This window comes from Petromyzon marinus, assembly GCF_048934315.1.
Source record: "Petromyzon marinus isolate PM22_M1 ecotype Great Lakes invasive population chromosome 84 unlocalized genomic scaffold, UKy_Petmar_22M1.pri1.0 chr84_unloc.4, whole genome shotgun sequence".
Classification (NCBI taxonomy): domain Eukaryota; kingdom Metazoa; phylum Chordata; class Hyperoartia; order Petromyzontiformes; family Petromyzontidae; genus Petromyzon; species Petromyzon marinus.
This window is the reverse complement of record NW_027422641.1, coordinates 440,602-462,609: the sequence shown is the minus strand read 5'-3', so window position 1 is coordinate 462,609 and position 22,008 is coordinate 440,602. Positions and strand designations below refer to the sequence as shown.

The 22,008-nt window shown below is 47.0% G+C and overlaps 1 protein-coding gene and 1 long non-coding RNA gene across 2 annotated transcripts; both read right to left on the bottom strand.

Moving 5' to 3' along the window:
- Positions 1-2,331: 2,331 nt before the first annotated feature.
- Positions 2,332-8,219, bottom strand: LOC142908465 (NACHT, LRR and PYD domains-containing protein 3-like). The gene is made up of 3 exons (XM_076059170.1): positions 7,786-8,219; positions 5,765-5,827; positions 2,332-5,548 (listed from the first exon to the last, which is right to left on the bottom strand). Exons 1-3 carry the CDS (start codon positions 8,147-8,149, stop codon positions 4,464-4,466), a joined length of 1,512 nt encoding a protein of 503 aa, XP_075915285.1. The 5' UTR covers positions 8,150-8,219; the 3' UTR covers positions 2,332-4,463.
- A 10,331-nt stretch (positions 8,220-18,550) lies between these two features.
- LOC142908497 (uncharacterized) lies at positions 18,551-20,403 on the bottom strand. Its single transcript, XR_012931814.1, has 2 exons — positions 20,271-20,403; positions 18,551-19,382 (listed from the first exon to the last, which is right to left on the bottom strand). It is a non-coding gene; the product is annotated as an uncharacterized LOC142908497 (long non-coding RNA).
- Positions 20,404-22,008: the final 1,605 nt, after the last annotated feature.

The window sequence follows — 22,008 nt, the reverse complement described above, 5'->3', positions numbered from 1 at the left end:
ATGTTGTCTCTACAGATCGCCAGGAACATCAAAGTCAACCTGGACCTCCGCGATGAGCCAGCGGTGGTGGGTGCGCAGCCGCTGTTGCTGAGCGCTGCCGTGTCCGAGAGCGCGGTGGCGGTGGGCGAGGCACCGCCGATTGCAGCGGCGCCTGGGGTGCCACCCGCGGGCATGCTGCGTCGCCCCGCGGTGTATGGATGTGCTACGAGTGCGGACGGAGAGGACATCTTGCCCGCGACTGCTGGTGGCGCAGGGGTGGCCTTCCAAGGGCGCCGACCAGCTACAACCGAGGATTCCCCCAGGACCGAGGATTCCGGGTGAGTCGCGATACATTCAATACACGGCCGCGCTTTCCACATCACCCATCTGCGTCATCTCACCCATTCACATCTCATTCGTATGTTGCGCACGGTCAGGACGTGTGGGGCGCGTTGGTGCATCGTGTTTTGGGAGCTGCGCCGGGGTCGTCGGATGTGATGGCACTTATTCAAGGGGTGATGGTCAGAGTTATTGTTGACACGGGGGCTTCTGCGACCCTTATCTCGTTACAAACTTTTTGCTTATTGCCAACTTCGCCTCAGGCCCTAGAACCGGTTGACGGGCCGTGCATAGTAGCAAATGGTGGCAGTCTCGGTATTATGGGTTGTATGGTCGCGACGAATCAAATTGGCGAAGTGAGCGTTACGGGGAATGTTTTGGTTTCCAAGGCCTTGGCGGTACCGTGTTTGTTGGGAACGGATTATTTGCAAAGGATGCCACTTAGAATTTCTATAGAGAAAGGGGTGTTTGGAATTGCCATCGGGAAAATGTCTAAAATTTTTGGGAACGCCTTCTAAGCTTGCGGTTGCGAATGCCGTGGTGCAGGCCGTGGTGAGCCGCACCGTTCGCGTTCCGCCTGGCACGCAGATGCTTGTGCCGCTGCGCTTTAAAAAACAGTTGCCTTTCGGCGAGCAACAGGAGGGTATATTGCTGACGCCCTCAAATGCTGTATCACGGATGCCCACTTTGGTAGGGGCTTTGACTATTGTACCGGCAAATTGCGACCCTTTAATACAAATTGTAAATGTGGGACACGAACCGGTCGTCATTCTGGAGGGTACAACATTGGCGCATGCAACGACAGCGCCGGGTCCGGAAGGGGAGGCGTGTTTGGCAACGGGACAGAGTGAGATGTTGCCGGGTGATGGAGATGATCCGGACTGGTTGCGAGATCTATATATGCAAAACCCCGAACTAACGCCTGTGCAGCGGTCGCGTCTCCATGGGTTTCCCTTTGAATTCAAAGATGTGTTCAGCGTGATTACATGATAACACAGACACTACGGGTTATGTTGGGTCAGCCTGTAGCGAAGGTAAATACAGTGCAGGTTATATTAGGGCAATTAAGCTGGGTGAACCAAGGACGGCTGTGATTGGCTGGAGCTGTTGCCAAGGCTAGAGTGGCACCTAAAGGTCTGGAGGAGAAACAGGTTCGAACGATGCGGAGCGTCGTTGGGACGCGGACTAATTAATTGGGGAGTAATGAGAGCGGGGATAAATTGGGGGGTCGGCAATTGGAGCAAGGTTGTTGAAGTTGGAGAGCTTGGAGTGAACAGCGGGGAATTGAAGTGTGGAGAGCTTGGAGACAGAGAGTTGGAGAGACAGAGTTGGAGACTGTGCTTGGAAATAGCGTAGCGATAGCGTAGCGATAGCGGAGCTGAAGAAGAGAAGCAGCCAGCAGTGGAGAGAGCGTAGCGATAGCGGAGCTGAAGAAGAGAAGCAGCCAGCAGTGGAGAGAGCGTAGCGATAGCGAAGCTGAACAGAGACGAAGCAGTTAGCACTGGAGAGAGCATAGTGACGGTGATATCTGAGAGCGGAGATGAAGAAGTTAGCATCAGAGTAAGCGACGTAATCGTGGGGAGTGGAGAGACAAAGGTGGCGAGCGAGTCGAGTGAAGCACGACGAGCGAGCCGTGGTGACATGGATACTGTAAAATATTGAGGACATGCTGAGAGTTGTAAATAAAACGGTGTTCAAAGAAAGACAAAAGTTGTCCGAGTGAAATCGAACACTACACATGTAAGGTCTAATAAATCTGAAAATCTAAATAGGCTCGAGGCTGGATGGTGCTTCTACCCAAGACTAACATGTATAACAACAGTTGTTGTAGCCTGCGGAGCTGCGTAATGGCAATGGAACAACATTCATCTCTATGCTCTACACCAACCCACACTGACAAGATTGGTGATGTCTGGTCAAATAACCCCCAAGACCTGCATGGTGTGGGAGTGCCTTATCCAGCAGTAGACTGACCAAAGGCTGTACTTGTACATGTGTAGGAGTGTGTGAGTTTATATGTACACTGTGTACGTTTGTGTGTGTACATGTCTGTGTGTATATACGAGTGTCTTTGATTGTGTATTTATATGCGTTTAGGGGAATGGTGGGAAAGTCGTTGGCACATTACATTACAAACGAAGTGACCTGGGTTCAATATCTGTAAACAGCATCAGTGGTGAGTGATAAAAAAAATTCTGGTCCTGGACTCCCGTAGGGTGACTCAGCCTTTAATGAGTACCTGGTATGGTGTGTCAACATCAGCAATGGGGAGAGAAAGACAGCCAAGGACGGTGCTGGTCAGGGAAGTCCGATCAGCACTTGCCTCAAAAGTGTGTGCAGGCTCCACGGGGAGATTGTCTTTGTGCTCTAAAGTGCAGTGTAATAGTGTGTGCTTGTTCCCTGTCACTGGCTTCACTTTCCCCACCAGTTTATATGGGCTACTTGGGGGATCATTGTCTCTTTAATGCTTTACAACTAAGATTAACACCCATTACCAATTAGCTGTCTCTGTAGTGGTGAGCACAATCACTGACCATGATCCACTGTGAACCAGGGGCTTGAATCGGACACGTAGATCAAACCGTTACCCTCACTCTCCACCGCAGTCGCAATCAGGGCTACATTTTCTCAGTATGGCCTAAGGTCACCTCACTCCCTGCATATAGTGTGAGGGCTATCATTATCGCTAATTAAATGTTGCTGAAGATGATGGAAAACTTTACAGCATCCATGAATATGCATAACTTTTTTTCCTTTTGTACTTTAACGTACAGTGAGTGCAGCATTCACTGTGGACCCACCTACTCACTGTACATTTACTTACCCACTCACACTAATTCACTCATTCACCAACCCACTCACACAATAATTCACTCATTCACCAACCCACTCACACACTAATTCACTCATTCACCAACCCACTTACACGCCACTCACATCCTCACTTAACTCCACATATTCACTCATCGATCCACCCACCAAGTCACCCACTAACTCAAGCAGGCACGCACGCACTCACTCACCGAACCTTATCCCTCAGTGGATGAGTGGGAGTGGGTATGCGGCTGGAGAGTGAAGGTATGGGCAAGGGTGGGGGATGGGTTATGGAAAAAGTGAAGGCAGGAGCAGATTGGGGGTTAATGGGAGGTATCAAGGGAGGGGTGAGCGTGGCGTGCGGGGAGAGGAGTGAAGTGAGTGAGGACAATGATGGCAGTGGCAAGGGGAAGAATTTGTCAAAATTTGTGTTCATGCTTGGGCTACGCAAGACCGAGTGTTTACGTGAGAATGGAGTTATATTGTACTGATTCTTATAGACAAAGATCTGCCGTATAGCCTTAACAGACTGCTGGAGAAAGTGCTGTTAGGGAGCACCTATGAAGGCCGGCATGGCATATGATGGAGTGGGTGGCCAGTATCACGCCCGGCTGCTTTTGTCTCCCGAGTAGCGATGCTTTACACACCGCACCTGGTACTCAATTGAAACTAAGTTGATATCACACACACACACATGCACACACAATTTGTGAAGTAGTGAAGGCGAGGTGTGCAAGTCTTACAGTAGCTCTTTACATCTGTGCAGTCCAGGCTGAAGCCTCTTCATTTCCTCGGTGCCGATGTCGCAGCCCGACAGATTGAGTGTCTCCACAGGTTCTTCTCGCTGCAGCAGGATCCAGATGGCAGAGCAGTCTGGCAGGTACAGCCTTGTGAATGACAGGTCTATCTCAGTCATGGACCGAGTGGCATCACTCAGGGACTTGCGGTCATGCAGCTCGTGCAAGCAGTGCAGGAGACTGATGAGCCTGTGTCTGTCAACATTCTGAGTCTCCATGCTGTGATTGAGCCACTCGATTATTTCCTTTTGAGAATCAGCAGATGGAGGATCCAAGATACCCTCAAAGAACTTCCATGGAGTGCTTGATGCTAGTCCACAAAAAAACCTCCGAAACACATCAAACCTCCCATCTTTGCTGTCCTTAATAGCCTTGATGACGTCACTCACTGGCCGTGTTGAATGTGACAGATGCACGGCTATTGCTGCAAAAAATTCCTGCATTGTCAAGTGTGAAAATGAATAACAACTCCCTTGTTGAATGCCCTCACATGTGAACACTTTGTTGATGAATGTACTTCCTAGTTCAGAAGAACTAACAACACACTCTTCTAGATCTTTTTGGCTGAACATCTGGATGTTTTGCTGAACCCCCTTCAGAGCCATATTGGCAAGAGACTTCCTTGGTTCCGCGGCTGCCACGTCCATGGTGTTTTATGAGCCCACACACGTATTGCGTGAAGAGGTCAGTCATTGATTTGAGGATAATCTCAGAATGATCAGACTTTTGTAAATGTTCCTTCAGTGTAATGGCTGCTATATGGCAGAATGAAGGGTTCTGGGACAATGTATTCACCATTTCATTTTCCTGCAGGAGCTTGAGTGCCGTTTCTGCTAGACTCCTGTCTTGGTAAAATTTGTTTAAGAATGATAGTTTATCGTCGTTGGAAAACCCAGTGATTTCAACAGCTCGATCAAAATTGACTTCACTCAGCTGCTCCATGGCAATGGGTCTGGTCGTTATCAAGACCGAGGCCTTGGGCAAGAGATTTCCATTCACTAGGGCAGCAATGATGGCTTCTACTGTTGCCGTCTTACGTGGATCAGTGCAAGTATTGGCATAGTGAAGGCGCTTTCCAAACTCGTCCAACCCATCCATAACAAAAATGGTTCTCTCTTGGTTTGTGAAAACCTCATCCGCTTTGTTTCCCAAACATGAGTGCATCACAGAAAACAGCTCTGCGAGTGACACCTCTCCAACATCATTTATCTCCCTGAACGTGATGAGCACGATGTGCTCAAAGCATTGTGCAAACACTCTCTCACCTGACAGAAGGCTGTGCACAATGAATTTGCTCAACATGGTTTTACCGCTGCCTGGAGTCCCCACCACAATAACCAGTCGAGGGTGTGTTTTTTTTCCAATGGAACTGATGGGATCAAAGAGCTTCTTGTGAGTCATCCCTTCTCTATGTGCTCTCTCCATCGGCTCCTTGTGCTGTTTGCCTCTCGCTAGTAACTCGTGCTCCTTGGTTTCTTGATGGCGGTAGTAGGGAACCAGAATTGGCTTCAGCATCCTCTCTGACAAAAACACTGCAGGTTCTCCAGGTCGTGCGTCGTAGTCTCGTGTTAATGATGTCAGCTTCAGCAAGAATTCTCTGTAATCCTCACCAGGGTTATCTAAATTCAACAGAAATGATTTAACAAATTAGTTTCATTTATACTAAAAAACATTGCTATAGCAGAAAAATATGATTAAATAAACTATGTAGTTAAAAAAAGCGTAGCGAATTCGTTCACTATGGATAATGCAGCAACATCATGTACATCACGAATTATTGCGTGGAAGTTTTCACGATGCGTATTCTACAAATGCAATTTTTATAAACACTGTACCTTTGTAAAATATTTTTTTTATCATGACAAAAATGTTCCAAACACTTGTCTTGTTTGTTTTGCCTGTGAAAAGATAGTACCACATTTAGCATTACGATGTACATCAGCAATATCAAAAACGAATTCCATCAATTTGGGTGTAAATTTCAATCCTGCCTTGTCCTACAATTATTGATTTTTGTTGTTTAGGATGTTGAATTTAACTTTTTATATTTCACTAGTATTGGGGCTGTGTTTCCTCTCCCATCTCAAGCTGGCCTATATCACGTAGCACGGGGGCTACACTGTGGTGGAGGAGTGCAGTACACCAGGCACGGTCCTCTGCAGGTAGAGAAGATGCAGTGTTTGCTAACTGGCGGAGCCAGTTGTGGGGGGTGGCACGTGCCTCCCCTGATCCGATCGAAATCCTTAATTTCGATCGATAAATCAGCATTTTGCGACCGCCACTGTGTAGCATATTACTATGTGCCAGAGACTCTATGAGATGATAGGACAATAGTCTGAGTCCATAATTGGCAATAAGTAACGGCAAAGCAGTTATAAGTGATTCACATAAGTGTACGCAGTTGCGTATACAGTGCACGACTTCCCTGAAGGGACACCTTCAGCGAGCGCGATGCCGATCACACACGGTTGTTGGCTGCGCCATCGCCGCACACGCGTCGAATAAAAAGCAAGGGACAAGTCTTTACGTAATAACAACTCCTATATATAAAAAAAATATTGCTGGAGGAGTTACCCCCCTACCTGAAAATCCTGGCTCCGCCATTGTGACTGCACCTCCACAATAACAGCCACATAAATCACAGAACTCGTAGCATCCCACGTGATGCATCGTAGGTTCACTTGAACTTCAACTAACCTGGCTACTGCATCATCAGCAAGCACTGTGGCATCCCCTAGATTGGGGAGAGTGGAGATTTCCCTAATGACAGATTTGCTCGACATCTTTCATCACAGCTTTTCAAGTTAACATCTAACTCGATGGCTCATAACTTTGATGGTGTTATTTTAATCTCTCCGTAATCTCTCCATAATAAAATACTTGGAGTCATGAGTTAGAGTGGACTTTTTACAAACGATGAGGGCTTAAATATTGACATTTTATTTGGAGGAAGTTTTAACCAATTCAAGTCAGGGTGTAAGAGGAAAGTAGGTTCCGTTATATGAGTCAATGGCAATATAAGGCTGGGTGTCATTAGAAATAGCAGTGATAGTCGATAATAAAAACGTATTTTTTTCTCAAAACGAGGAGATTGTACTGAGAAGAAAAGATGGCACAGGACTGCGCCATGTGGAACACCACAGAATTAGGGCTTCTGAACAGAAGACAGTGCTTGCATGGAAAAATATTAATCAATTCCAGGGGTTGAAGCAGAACCAGGAAATAAGTTTGTCAGACAACACTTGCATCGCCATGAAGATTCAAGAGGATGGAGTGGTGTCAAAAGCAGCCCAAAGGTCAAGAACTAGAAGCAGCATCCATAGTTTAACAGAAATGGTAATTTGCCCTGCATAGGGGAACAGTTTCAATGACATGGCCTTGGTGGAATCCAGATTGTACCAAGTCATGGAGACCATGGCAGCAGATGGGTTTGCTGCCATTGCCAAACATCTTGGGCTTGACACTTGAAAGAAAGCTTCATAGGTCATTACATTATTACAGCTTAAATACCATGTCTGTCTGAAGAGGAGGTAGAAAATCACCATGTTTACGTCTTTTCCAAGGACAGGGAGGTGTAGGATATGACGAATTAATGAATGTTGGGGTCCAGTGTGGATGTAAGTTTTTGATATTTACACATTTTCATTATCCATCTATCCTTTCCTCCCAATTGCTGATAAATTGTAGTTTCCCTGCTATGGAATGGAATAGAAATGTCCTCCTTCTGAAAGGAATGTTGTCATGCAAGGGTGGTGCAGTTTGCTAATATTAAATGACAATCTCAGTTCAAAGCAATTCCTTCACCTAAACTTGCCAGAGACATGTGAATGGCTATGTGAAGTTTAGCATCACTCACGAGAAGCTGCTCCAGGGATGGCTTTACCCGCAGTTCTGCTCAGATCGACACCGATCACGTTGAGCTGGTGCTCATGCTGTGAGATCCACTGATCCAAGAGAGGGATCTCGGATCTCAGTCGCACGAGCACATCTTCAAGAAATATCATGCAGACTTGTTCTCCCTTTATGAGCACCAGGTTAACCAGAGGCCGTGTTTGCACAACGGGGTCATTCTCGCTGTTAAGAGACGCGTATTCACTGTCCAGGACTATCCCTGTTTGATAGGAATGGTCAAGCACTTCTGAAGACTTCGCCTGGAGGTATTTCTGCAGATTCACTTTGTTGGTTTTAATGATCTCATATGCAGGATCTTTTGATGCCATCACGACAAATGCATCGAGTCACCTGAAGAAAATGAAAACAAACCACGTGTCACCTGTAAGCATAGTCGTGTAATTTTATCCAGGTACAGGGAAGAATAATTATAAAAAAATAAAATGTTGCTACTAAAATCTGAGAGGTCTCGGTTAGGTACAATTGTGACTTTAGGTATTTGATTGTGAATACATTGACTTATTTAAATTGTAATGAAAGCTTAAAATTGTTATTGGAATATATATATAAATACATAAAATTGCATCAAAACACTTTAGGCATCTCAAAACACTCTTCAGTGCAAGTATTTGAACATTCACATCAACACAACACTACGATAAAAAAAGTAAAATGTGAACCTAATTCAAAACGCCACACAGTTTTAGCAGATTAAGCAGCTGCGTGACACCACGTGCTCTGCCTCGACCATCGTGATGCCACGCAGAAGGCAAATTGCGTTGTAATGTGCAATGATCGGGATAGCGTCACCTCTAGTTGAGTGACGATTAGAGGGTGGGAGCCAGGTTTGATCTTGGGTAGTCCCTATGTAGTGGGCACTCCCATGCTCTCAATGTATAGGTAGAGGGTGCTCTGAGGTTGTCTAGCAGTGGTATGACGTCACATACCGCGCTCCCAGCAGCGGCTGGCGGGGCCGTTTGTGAGGGGGCCGGGGGAGCCGACAGAGGGAGCCGATTGAGCCAGGGGGCCGACGGGGCCGGGGGAGCCGGGGGGGGGGGGGGCGACAGTGCGAGCAGAGGGAGCCGACACTGACTTTCTCATACATCATACACTGACTCACTCACACCATGCACTGACTCACTCACACATCATGCACTGACTCACTCACACATCATGCACTGACTCGCTCACACATCATGCACTGACTCGCTCATCATGCGCTTACTCACTCACACATCATACACTCGCACAACCACTGACCCATTCACTCATCATACATAGGTTCACTCATCGTGTGCTGGCTCACTCGCACATCATACACTCACTCTGCCGCTGACTTGCTCACACATCATACACTGACTCACTCATCATGCGCTGACTAACACATTGTGCGCTGACTCACACATCATATACTCACTCAACCTAATACTGACTCAATCATCATACGCTGACTCGCACATCATACGTTGACTCGCACATCATACACTCACTCACGCTGCTGCTGACTCACTCACACATCATACACTGGGAGTGTCGTGCTGCCAGCTATGGCTGCAGGTTTTGTCGTACATGTTATGTATATCGTTTATTGTTAATTTTAAAATCACAGTTCCTATGATTACTGCTGTTACATTGTTTTTGTAGCTTTATTTTGGTCTGGTTGTGGTTTAATAGTTTTCTGCAATGTAGATTCATATTTTGTTTGTTGCGGTTGCACCCGACTTAAGAGCCGCATGGCTCACAAGGCTATACCTAATAAATTAAACTTGAATACGCTTCACACAAATGAGTAAACATGACCTTTTGTGGAGGTAGTGTGTTTGTGTGGGGAAGCCAAAACTTAAAGTACACACATGAGGCAGCGTCAATGTTACTATAATGTTCATTATGTTAAATAAATCACTTATACAGGACAGCAGTGGTCCAGGTGTCTGTGCAACCACCTTCCTATGCCTTTGAATCTCCACTTGCACTGTCTCTTAGGAATCCTTGAAAATGAGCGGCACGTTACATCATCATCATCAGCAGCCATTGTCTCTCTACCGCTGGATGAACGCCTCCCTATATTTGTTTAACGTGAGAAATTAATGAAAAAAATTCTTAATTTGACATTTTTTATTAGTATCAATAATAACGAAGCATCTGGTCAGTGAGTATGCACCACGTGCATTTACAACAGCATGCAGAGCATGAGACTATAACGAGTTTTGTACATCATGTTTGTAAACCCAAGTAATCCATTCTTTAGTATGAGATATTTATACATTTAACTCTTTGTGTATTGAGCTGTGTGTATTGCATTGCTGCAAACTAAATATCTAAACTGTACATATACAGGCCGGTCTGACTTAACCAGCGTTCTTTCTACAAGAATGTGCTATAACAAGCAATATTAATTTATCCCTGGGGTGTCACTATATACGTATGATTTTATGATTAGTCAAATAGTACGAGGAGATAATGCAATAGGGAGAAGGGGGTGAGGGCGTGGGCTCAGTCGCTTTTTCTCTCATACAGCACACATCTCCACAGGAAATGAAAAAAATAACACCTGGCAAATGGACGTACATTGATGTTTACGCCCAAGGCGCAACAACTCTATTCGTTTCACTATCGTATAGCTCCACGCTACACACAGCAGACGCGTGCTCCCTACAGAGGATAAACTGTCGAGCGTCTTCTACGCCGACAGCACGAGCTTCAACACAAACATCCCCCATGTAGCTCCACAGACTGGTGGGTCAAGTGCTGTTAGTGAGCCCCTTTGAAGACCCGCACGCAAAGTGGGGTAGAAATGGCCAGCACCACACCTGGCCACGTTTGTCTCATAGGTTATACTGATTACCCATTGTACCAGGCACTCATTTAATGCAGACACAACCTAGAGGACCCAAAACCAGTGTAGATATCACGTGCTATTGATAACTGTGGCTGAGTTTGTTGTGCAGCATGGCTCGCCACAAACACACATAGGCGATGTACACAAACATACAAGATACAAATGAGAAAAATCTCCCATATCGTTTTTTACATTATTGGGATAAGTTCTGCTAGCGAGCACCTAAGAAGGCCAGTACGGCACATGAAGGGGTGGGTACATAAACACAATAACAATAAAAGCCATTCGCCACTCAAAATTGGTGACGTCAACAAAGTGTTTGTGCCAGGCTAAGTGCACATTGAGGTCATGTGGACTGTCGAAGGTTCATGGGCAGGAGGTTACAGGATAGATAAAGGTGTCATGGGTTGAGTGACAGGGATGACTGGCAGATCTACCACCTGTGCTCCCTACTGTTCCACCTTGCTGCATTTTACTCATTCTGCACTCCGCTCGTTGTTGTGAGCATCACTCCTCCGCCCTCCGTTATTGCTGGAGGCGGACATCCTTCACAAAACTCCTCCAGAGACGCTGATCTTGAAACCACTGGTCGAGCTGTTGGCAAGCCCAAACAGCTCCACCATCCTTCTGTTACACAGCAGTCAAACTCTTGCCTATAGCGATAAGCCCCTTATATCTGGACAAACAGAAGATGTTTGGGTACACAGTGACTGGGCATTTGGGCTACATGACTCAGCCAATGCTGCCTCACCTGCCTTAGTATCTCACTGATGGGCATTTGTCCAGATCATTCAAGGATCTAAGCTGCTCACATAATCTAGTTTGTTAAGCCCACGGTGGATCGTAGACAACTTGAATATGCAAAACCAGTGTGGATGTTCCTTTAAAAGGGATCCAAATTTCTCAAATGTAGAGAAGGGAGGGAATATCTGGCTGAGAAGACCCAGAGCTTTACATGGAGCGACAGGCAATGCAGCATTCACAGTGTGTTACGCAGCTGAGATAATTATGTTCAACCGATTCGGAGCATGACCTCTGCTGCCAAACTGGAGCTAGTCACATGCACCCTTTCCAGGTATGGAAAATTGTTCTGCTCTGTCAAAAACTGCCCCACTGCTCATGGGGAGTGGAGGGATGGGAGAATACGATGACACAGAATACCCAGGCAGGTGCTTTGTTTTATGTGGGGATGAACGTAAACCCCATTTCTTAGTAGTACTCTCGAAGTTCAACAAAAGCTTCTCCAGCTCATACTGGATATAATTCTTATGGTGGGGATGGTTGTAATGTGGAGGTGGGCAGTGGTAATGCACACTCCTGTCTAATGAGGAACCAACAGTTTGGGACAATTTCAAGATTATGTAAACAACGCCGCCAAGACCTGCCCAACAACCTGTTGCAATATTGGAAATGAATGGATTAGTGATTAAACGTGGTGTTTAATTGAAAAAAGAACGTAAAAACTGCTACAAGGGCCTAAGAAGGCAATGCAAAACTCAGATCTGGCATGAACAGAGGGGGCCTGATGGAAAAGCTGCAGCAGTTGAATAATAACTCTCAGTCAAATAAAGGATGACTTTGCAAACTTCAGTCAGCTCAGGGGAGCCTACTTCAATATTTCCTGCGCAATTGCAAATGCCAGTGGCAAGCTCCTCAGCAGTTGAAGGCAGAAACTAGCATGCTAGAAGTAATTATGCTCCCAAATGCAGAATCGCTCTTCGTCATATCCCTTTAAAGAGCTCATGCAAGCCACAGCAACCAAAGACCCTACACCTTCTGCATTGAGCCATTTGAGTATAAAGTGAGAGGTACCCTAAGAAAAATGAAAGAAATCACTAGTATCCAACACTTGCAATATCAGAGCAGAAATGCTGACACCCAGAGGCTCAACTATCATCACATGGGTGAGTAAGATCTTTTAACACACGTGGAGGGCAGGCTTGAAACCAGCTTTCAATGATGCAGCCTTTTTGGTTGGACTGCAGGCAGTCTTACTCGTGCCGTGTCAGTCATAGAAGTTGTTGGACCATGCTTATATTTGCCTCAAGCAAGTCTTGACGAACAAAGTGGGGCATAATCTGCTGAGTAGTGTAGTGGAGGCTGTGAAATGAGAAATAATCAATTAGAGTGCCTTTAAAAAGAGCCTCTGTCAAGGTGATGTGCACATCAGTGAGATACAATCATCATTGGGAACAAGGTGGTGTACATTCAGCCTACATTTCTAAAGAGAGAACATACAGTGATGATCACAGGAGAAATCTGTGGATGGTAAGTGACAGGCCCAAATAATTGCATCAAAAGAAAAGGGAATGAGTGACCTCCGAATGAGTAAAGGTTGATTAGAAGTTCCAACTGGAAGCCTTGGTTGCTGGGCGGAGAATGAGTGAAGGGGAGTAAAGCGAGATGGTAGGGACGATATAGGAGAACATTGGGAGGGGAATGAGATGATGGGAGAGGCAAACAGGAGCGTGTCCATGGTGGAACTTGAAGACAGCAAAGGGGATATTGTGCTTGATGCAGAAATTAATCGGATACCAGTGGAGGTATCAAACACGATCACAGCTTTACCAATTAAAAACCAGGCAACAGAAACAAACATGAGTACAGCATTACCAAAGACAAGACTGTCACACTATATGAAGTCCCACTCATTTCATGGATCGTTATTAAACAAAGGTGTCGCTTTAATCGACATTGTGAACTCGGGATGTTACGGGACAATGAGTCCCATAGGCAACGCCACGGGCTGAAGGGCACAGTGGGGGCTATCACTCCCTCGACTAACTGTGCGCGAGTAACATACTTCAGCTTCTATTGACGTTCTCTGTGAACAGGGAGGTGGAAGCCAATAGAGTTCATGTCAACAACAAAAACCGTGACCTTTAAAGAGACAATGCTCCTGTTAAAATACGATTGACAGTACATTACCATTTTTACATGCTTCAGAGTACTATACCGATTTTAGAAGCAGCGTTGCTTTGTAGATTGATTTTGTTACTGATGGAGATAGTAAAAAAAGCATGTGGCAAGATGAGACGTTCATTCGAATGTCCTAGCCCCTTGGCATAGCCCCTAGGCTCGAGCACAAGACACTGATACTATTTTACTCAACACCCACCTCTATAACCCCCCTAATCGCTCCCCCTCAATCCCGCTATGTCCCCCTCCCCCCATCGCGATGTTATTTATCTTCCAAAAAAACTTCTTCGATAACACCGCTTTGAAATGAAATGTTTATAGTAAGAGACGATTCAGGCAATGGCCCTTTTGTCACAGCACTTCAGTCTCCTCGACTTGTGACATCGGCACCACCCATGAGGAGGCCGCATTTGTTGCACTCCAAGATGGCTTGGTGAACGCCCCTCCCTGCCACTACCCCGACTTTTCCTTGCCCTTTGTCCTTGATACAGATGCTAGTAACACTGGCATTGGAGCTGTTCTGTTTCAAGTTGTCAATGGCGTCGAGAGTGTTATCGCATAAGGAAGCAGAGTGCTGTCTCCGGCTGAACAGCGGTACTGTGTCACACGCTGATAACTGTTAGCTATCGTGTTTTTCTTGCAACAGTATCTTCCATATTTGTATGGGAGAGACTTTGAGATGCGCTCGGACCACGCGGCGCTGCAGTACGCGCTGCAGGTTGACCAGCCATCTGGCGAACTTTCACGCTGGTTGGAGGTCCTCCAGGACTACTCTTTTCAGGTTACCTATCGCAAAGGTTCCCATCACACGAACGCGGACGCCCTGTCGCGATTACCCACGAACGAGAGTTGCGCAAGCTTTTCGGGCTCCGGTCGCTGTAAGCCGCGCAACGAAAACTCGCCCCCTACCCTTACGGCATCGGCCGAGGTTGTAACATCTGAGGGGGCTGGGGATCCAGTGGCGCGTGATGCTGTCATTGGATTGGACCACGACGAATGGGGGCGCCTCCAGGTTGAGGACGCTTCCCTGCTTAAATTGCGATGCCGTGTCAAAGAGACTGATGGGGGCGAGGATCGATGGGGTGTCGCCTCTTTCATTCTCAGAGGCGGATTGCTCATGCATTGGGGCGGAGAGATGCGATGTTCCAACATTGTTGTGCCCACCGCCCTGCGGAGTAAGGTCATTTGGGTGGTGCACGAGCGTCTGTTGCACTTGGGTGTGCATAAACTAGCATTGGCCACACGTAAGTCGGATTTCTTCTGGCCTGGCATGGCTGAGGATGCTGCCAATTTGTTGAAGGGGTGTGTGCAGTGCACGCGGTAAAAGCCGCTTGTGGGAATAAATATTTTCTGGTGGGAGTCGAGTATTTCTCATGATGGGCTGTGGCCTGGCCGCTTCCCAAACAGTTGGCGGCAAAGATCACTGAGGCATTCCTCAATGGCTACGTAATTGTAGTGGCATGGTTGAACATGATCGCCACTAATCATAGCCGTCAGTACTAGCTTGTGTCAGTAGGGAGCAGAGGGGAGGCTGAACCTGCTGGATTAATGATGACGGGCCGTTGGCCAAGGCAATCCCTGGGGGAGCATCGTGACCAACGGTCGGGACCCCAGATCCCGGGAAGGGGGCTGGGGAGATGATGTCATTCTCCAGACCCTCGGAGACGGTCCTAGAAGGAAGGCGTGGCCAGGGGCGGAGTGAGCCAGGAGCCTATATATAAGTCAGGTCCCTGAGTGGTCCCAGCAGTTGTTGTCCGGCCGAAGACTGAAGAGCATCCTGGAGCCCTGAAGAGAAGAGCCCAATGGGCAGAGCCGAACCCCTGGCTAGGGTCGGCTCGAGCTTGTACCAGTGAAAGCTCCAGCTGATAACCAGTGAAGACTCAAGGGAAGACTCAAGCCCCAGCAGTATAGATGCCGTGATAGCCAGTGAGAGGCAAGCTAGTCTGGAGGGACTACCTCCATAGAGTATCGGGTGAAAGGGGCCATTACCCCATTGTGTAATAACCTGTTAATGTTATAATAAATGTGTTGCCTCAGAGTAAGCTTCCTCCAGTTTATTACCCACTACATTATGGACAAGAGTGCTCCCGAACGTCTTCTGAACAATCAGGGCAAAACATTTTCTTCAAAATTATTGCAAGAGGTGTGCGTTAGTTGTGAACCAAGAAAGTACGCATGTCACCGCACAATCCGCAGACGGATGGTATGGTTGAGGTGGCTGCACAGGACTCTGACCTCCATGTTGAGTCATCAGGTCAGCGAGAACACGACCCCCTGATTCATGTTCAGTTACAAGCCGCACCCAACAAGGCAAAATCTTAAATCTCTGACTCCGTGTGCTGCGAAGTGCGGGAGACTTCCAGGGTAAATTCTGATTTGTGCCGATTGGCCAATGAATGTCTGAGGGGCTTCCGTACTTCAGTGCAACCAAGCTCTGGGGATAGAGCTTGGTTGCACTGTCCACAGGTACCGTTGGGTACATCGCCCAATTTGCTCAAACCCTGGAGAGGGCTGGTTGATGTGATTCGGGTCATTCGACTGCAGTGTGTCCAGATCCGCTTGGGGCGGCGGAGTTGGTTTGTACACTCCTCTTGCCCTAAGCCCTTTATTGCTCCCTGTGAGTTTGTTCCATCTCCACACTGTGGGCGCCGAGGGACAGATGTGTCCGGCGAGCTGGCATGTGTGCACGTTGAGGTTGGTCCTCAGCGGAGTTGTGTGCTTCCTCCCTCAGGTGCCGCGCGCCTGATGTCCCCCAAGCCGCCGCCTGCGCTGTCTTCACTTGATTCGGGAGAGGAAAACCCGTCGACCCGGCCTACTGCTCTTCGACTGGACAGTTGCATATTCCCCCTGGGACCTCCAGAGAGAGTGAGCCCACCTCCACTGGAGGCCCAGCCACGAGGACTTGCTCAAAAACTCTTCGGATTTTGTGACACCCATGCACACACACTCCCACACCATCAGTTGCTTGTCACACTCAGTAGGCCATATCGGTTATTGGCTGAACCTAGCCTTTGTTGTGCTTATGGGTATTGTTACACAGTGAGGATGGGAGTTGTTGGTGATGGAGGGGATTCCGTGCATTCGCGTTTTATACTTTCTCGTGTTGTTCTGTACATTTGTAGCTAGTGTATATATTGTATAAGTGGGCTTGGGTATTTATATGCTATTTGTTATTGTTAATTATTGAGGCACACATAGCGTTTAGTCACTTTTACTCGCTTTTTATCACCTTATTCACTTAAGCAACCATTGGAAAGATGTTCTAAATCATACCAAACATTAAACTAATTTTCAATGGTATTTATCCAAATAGTGATATACCAAACTTTCATAGAAGCTTATTTCACTTCACACCTACATTTGTAAACTCCCGCCCCGTGCCGGTCCTCTACGTTCCACTTAACACCCCCTCCCCCCCCGTGCCGGTCCTCTTGTGCGTTACGGTCATTTTATGCTAATTCCTTTGTCAAAGTATTTTGTTTCCTCCCACACAGCCTAAAAGGACGCGACCTGGGCTGGACTGTCTTCACTCCAACGCTGTCCTCATGACAGTACGGTCCCCTTCACCTGATGAAGGCCACTTGTGTTGTGGCCGAAACGTCATGAATTTTGTTGTTTTATTTTTTACCTACGTGACTTTACCGAATAGAACCAAACAGTATGGATCCTTGCAGTCACGAAAGCTTCAAATCTAGAACTTATTCACTTGGTTAGTTTTAAGGGGGAGTTGACAGCCAAGACGGCTGAATGCTACGAATGGGGGGGGGGGAGGGGGGTAATGTAGTGACATCGGGAATGCCACTGTGTAGTGCCGGCCTGAGAGGCACGGCGTGCGATGTAATTACATCACCGACACCCCATATATGTGGGTGTAGTACCAGCCTTAGTGGGGCTTGGTGAGCGCTGAGTCATGGCGCTGAGTGGCACCACGTGTGGCGTGCAGTGCTGTTCTCTATAGGAGGGGTGTGAAAGTGTCAGCCATGAATGAGGTTAATGTGGGCCATTGCATTTTGTTTGACCCTGGAAGGTACATGACGGGTAAATTCTACACAGGGGCCACAAGTTGGGGTTAGTGGGTAGTCACGTGTCAGGGCGAGATCTTGCAATAGGAATCGAGAAGGTAGTCGTGGCCAAGGGCGGAGCCGGCCACGACTGGTAAGCATATAAACCGGGTCCCCAGAGGGACCGGGGTTCAGCTTTGCTGTTGTCTTCTGAAAGATCTACATTCAACGTCCGTGAAGAGTCACCAACACATGGGCAGGACTCAAGCTGGAGTCCTGCTCGTTGTAGCTATCCCAGAGTGTTAGCGCAGATAGCCTGGTGGTCCACCACCATAGGTTGTTATCTGGTAAAAGGGAAGTTACCCCTTCGTGTTGGTATAAATAAATTTGTTGCCTCCAAAGAGTGTCTGCGACTCAATTGAACCGACTACACAATGGTGCAAAGGTCAGTAAAGTGACCGAGGCCACCAGGTGCTGTACCAGTATACCACATCAGATTAACAAGGGGCTCAGTGGTGGCAACAAGTTATCCCCTTCGCCTGGAATGCAGGAGTTCGTGGGTTCGATTCCTACCCCGACGCCTGGATATTTGGAGTTTGCATATTCTCCCCGTGGTGGCGTGGGTTTTTCTCTGGATCCTCGAGTTTTTTTCCCTCCACATTTAGAAATATGCGTTTACAGTATTTGGCTGCTACAAATTTCCACGTGATAAGCCACTTCGTTGAGCTATGATTTGTGGCCAGGTTGCTTTTGAAAAACAGCTATAGAGCTCAGTGGTCCTTACTTGGTACAATAAAATAAAAATCTGCCGATTCCTGGAGTTATACTATAGGAAGGCCTGGGTACCCAAGGGACCAGGTTACACCATTTGTCAGTTCAATGAAAAATCGACAAACAATAAATCCAACAAACACACCCAGTGCTGAAATGCACTGAAAAACAGTAAATGTACCAGAATGAAGCAGTACACATCTTGTCAAGTTGTATTTATACAACAAAGATAACTAAAGAAAAATAACCAAATCCACAATTAGATGTGGATGTGATAATAAAGTAAAGCCCTTCTGGATAATGGACACCCTATGCCCTGTCGGTCGTGTTGATTTTTTACCATATTTCACCACGCCGACTAGTGCGGGTTGGTGAAGCGAGGGGGGCAGAACTGATTCATTTGTCACTCGCCTCTGGATTTAGTCCATGGGTGTGTAGTGATGTGCGCTAAACACTGTGCAATTGGACGACCCCACATGCCCTGGGCACCCTTTCGCATGAGATATTCAAACTCAATCTATTTTGCAGGTGAAATATTTATTGAAATAAAAATGCAATGAAGGAAAACAGAGAAACTGCCATGACACGGTGCACAGGTGTGAATTAATATATTATAATAATCAGTCACACGACTGACCATACAAGGCAAGCACACCATGGTGGTGCTCGCTTCATCCACCCAGCAACACACTTCAGCGCAATTGTTTCCCAGCGCCTATCTCGTGACTCGGTATGGGAATCGCTGCGGCGGTGTCCGCTCGTGCAGCTCCATGCGACCCACAGCAGACGAGCGCTCCCTATAGAGGATCCACGGTCGCGCGTCGTCTATGCCTACAGCACGAGCTCCGACACAAACATCCCCCATGGAGCTCCACAGACTGGTGGGGCAAGTGCTGTTATTGAGCTCCTATGAATGAAGCAGTACACATCTATGAAGGCCGCTGTGAAGTGTCGAGTCGCCCCGCGTCTCTCGCCCCTGACGCGGCCCAGTTCCCCGTGTAGCCTCCTCTGCTGTGCTCTCAGCCTCTGGCCCTTACGCAGCAGAAAGGAGAGGGGTGGAGGGGTGACGGGAGGAGTGAAAGGAGCGTTGAGGGGAGGGTTGGGGGGAGGATCGGTGGGAGGGGTGGGAGGGGTGGGGTGGGGTGGGTGGGGTGGGGTGGGTGGGTGGGGTGGGGTGGTTGGGTGGGGTGGGTGGGGTGGGATGGGTGGGGTGGGTGGGGTGCCCCTTGCTTTCTTCGGCCCCTCCCCCCACCTCTGCTACTTATTTTAAGCCTCTGTCTGTTCATCCCTCCGGCCCCTTTTTTCTTGCTTCTCTGTCCGTCTTTCCTCTTCTTACCTCTTGTGTCCCTGTATATGTATTTCTGCTATCTTATACCTCGTATTTGTTCACTCTGTCTATGCTGGTATGTTCAACCCAGAGGATGAACACGAAATTTAGCACTCTTCTGAAATTCGTGGTCTGCCAGGCAAGTGTCTAACTGTGTCGTTGGCCGACTGGTATTGCATCACGTAAAATTTTCTTAGGTTTTTTGAATTCTCGTCTCTCATCTTCTTGTTGTATTTACCTCCGTGCAGTTTAACACTCTCTATGTGTTGCGTTGATGTCACCTTAAGTGCTATTTGTTTTTACACCTGATGAAGATCGCTTGTGTTGCAGTCGAAACGTCGTGCTTGATTTATTTTAATATAATTTTATGGTATTTCTACATATGTGACTTTACCGAAAAAAACAATGAGTTAATCAATGGTTCTCTGTGTGAGTGAGTCTATGTGTCTCCATGTGAGTGAGCCTATGGCTCTGTGTCAGTGAGACTTTGGCTCTCTGTGTGAGTGCACTCTGTGAGTGAGTCTATGGCTCTCTGTGGGAGTAAGTGGGTCTCTAAGGCCACCACCATCTTGCTCCCTGCCCAGTGCGTCCACCTGGTTGAGCTGCAGAAGTCTATTGTCCACCACTCCAGACTGCACAGATATCCGACGTCCACCTCCAGCACAGACACCAGCAGATTCTTAAACCTGGTGGTGGAAGGACACGAGAGGGGTAATAGTCAACCACCATTACCACCATCAATACCACCATTACAACCACCAAAATCACCGCTATCGTTAACACCACCATCAATATCACCACCTCCACCACAACAATCACAATCAAAATTACAATCACAATACTCTTTGGTTCTTTCGGTAAAGTCACGTAGGTAGAAAAAATAATAGATCACGACGTTGTGATCGCAACACAAGCAACCATCATCAGGTGAAAAAATATAACGAGAAAGCTGCTGAAACACGAAGTTATATTGGCTTGAGATAAGCTCAGCCCAAGAGTAAGTGGGCGGGGCTAGAGGTAGAATTTGCATGTAAATACAACACCACATCGTGGAAAAGGAAAGAGAGACACAGACACCGAGAGACATCCACACACAGAGAGAGTCATACACAAAGAGACACACGAAAGACGCATACAAAGAAAAACACACCGGCAGAGAGAGACACCCACACAGACAGATGCAGAGAGAGATAGACAGAGAGAATTACATAATTGCCCATGAATTACTATGGTGTGACAATGCCAATTACCAATGTCAAAGGGAACATCAATGAATGGTAAATGTGGGGTAATATCCCCAGAAGAGCATGTAGACTACATTAAAAAATAAAATAATCAGGCAATATAATATCACATATGGGTTCAGTTTAAAGTTTACTTATGAAAAATAATACTGAAATAATTGTGCTCCATAGGTTATCTTAATGGTAAAGTTACATAAACATCACGGAATCACTTAAGCTGACCATTTAAAAAGACATTAATTGCAAGATGTTGAGCAAAGGAAATTATTTGGAAGTTCATCTCACACCAAGTACATGTTACTATGAATCTAAATCTGCATAGTTCTCGATCAGCAAAGTCGCAAACATGTTTTACCACAAGCAAGGAGTTCGGTGTAAAGCTGTTAAGCAAATTAACCACTGCACACGGTTGTAAAGCTCTCTGCCTCAAAGACAGCACTCTACCAAGTGTCACGACGCAGCTGCACACGCCGCATGACAATAGGCGGAGTGAGTGAATCTAAGTAGACACTGACCCTGTCAAAGGGGATCCATGTCTAGAGTATTTGTGGCTGGTGCTACACATTTCTAACGTGATTAGCCATTTAGCTGATCTATCATTTGTGGACAGGTCGCTTCTGGAAAACAGCCACATAGCTCAGTGGGTCTCACCTGGTAAAATAAAAATAGTTTATAGAGTTCGTTCTGCTTCAACGCGTGTTTTCATAACGCCAATTGGATATAGCACGATGGATGTATTAGGGAACACGTTTTATGACACGGATGCTAAGTGGATATAACGCGATTGAGTCAACAGAACCACGTCGCGCGAGTAGGAATGTGCGGTTGTACGGCTGCCTGGGCACAGCGTCACACGAGGCATTGGGATGCTGCTGGATGCTTCCTGATGCTCCCCACGCGCCTCGGTCTTTGTTCAGCCGACACACGCATCTCACGCTGTTATCACGGACTGTGCTTTACCCTGTATTAGTCATTGTAACGAGGGAGTTTACACAACGCGGTGTTATTCAGCAACGCAACTACCGCGTTATAGAACACTGCAGTAAATATTGTCGCGGTGTGGAAGGAGCAATGAACGTCATCTTGT

Excerpts from the sequence above, each read along its gene's own strand:
- LOC142908465 (XM_076059170.1), bottom strand. The coding sequence starts at position 8,149 with ATGGCATCAAAAGATCCTGCATATGAGATCATTAAAACCAACAAAGTG. Across the intron at positions 5,828-7,785 it reads CATCCCTGGAGCAGCTTCTC|GCAAAACAAACAAGACAAGT; the intron begins GTGAGTGATGCT and ends ATCTTTTCACAG. Across the intron at positions 5,549-5,764 it reads AAAAAAAATATTTTACAAAG|ATAACCCTGGTGAGGATTAC; the intron begins GTACAGTGTTTA and ends TGTTGAATTTAG.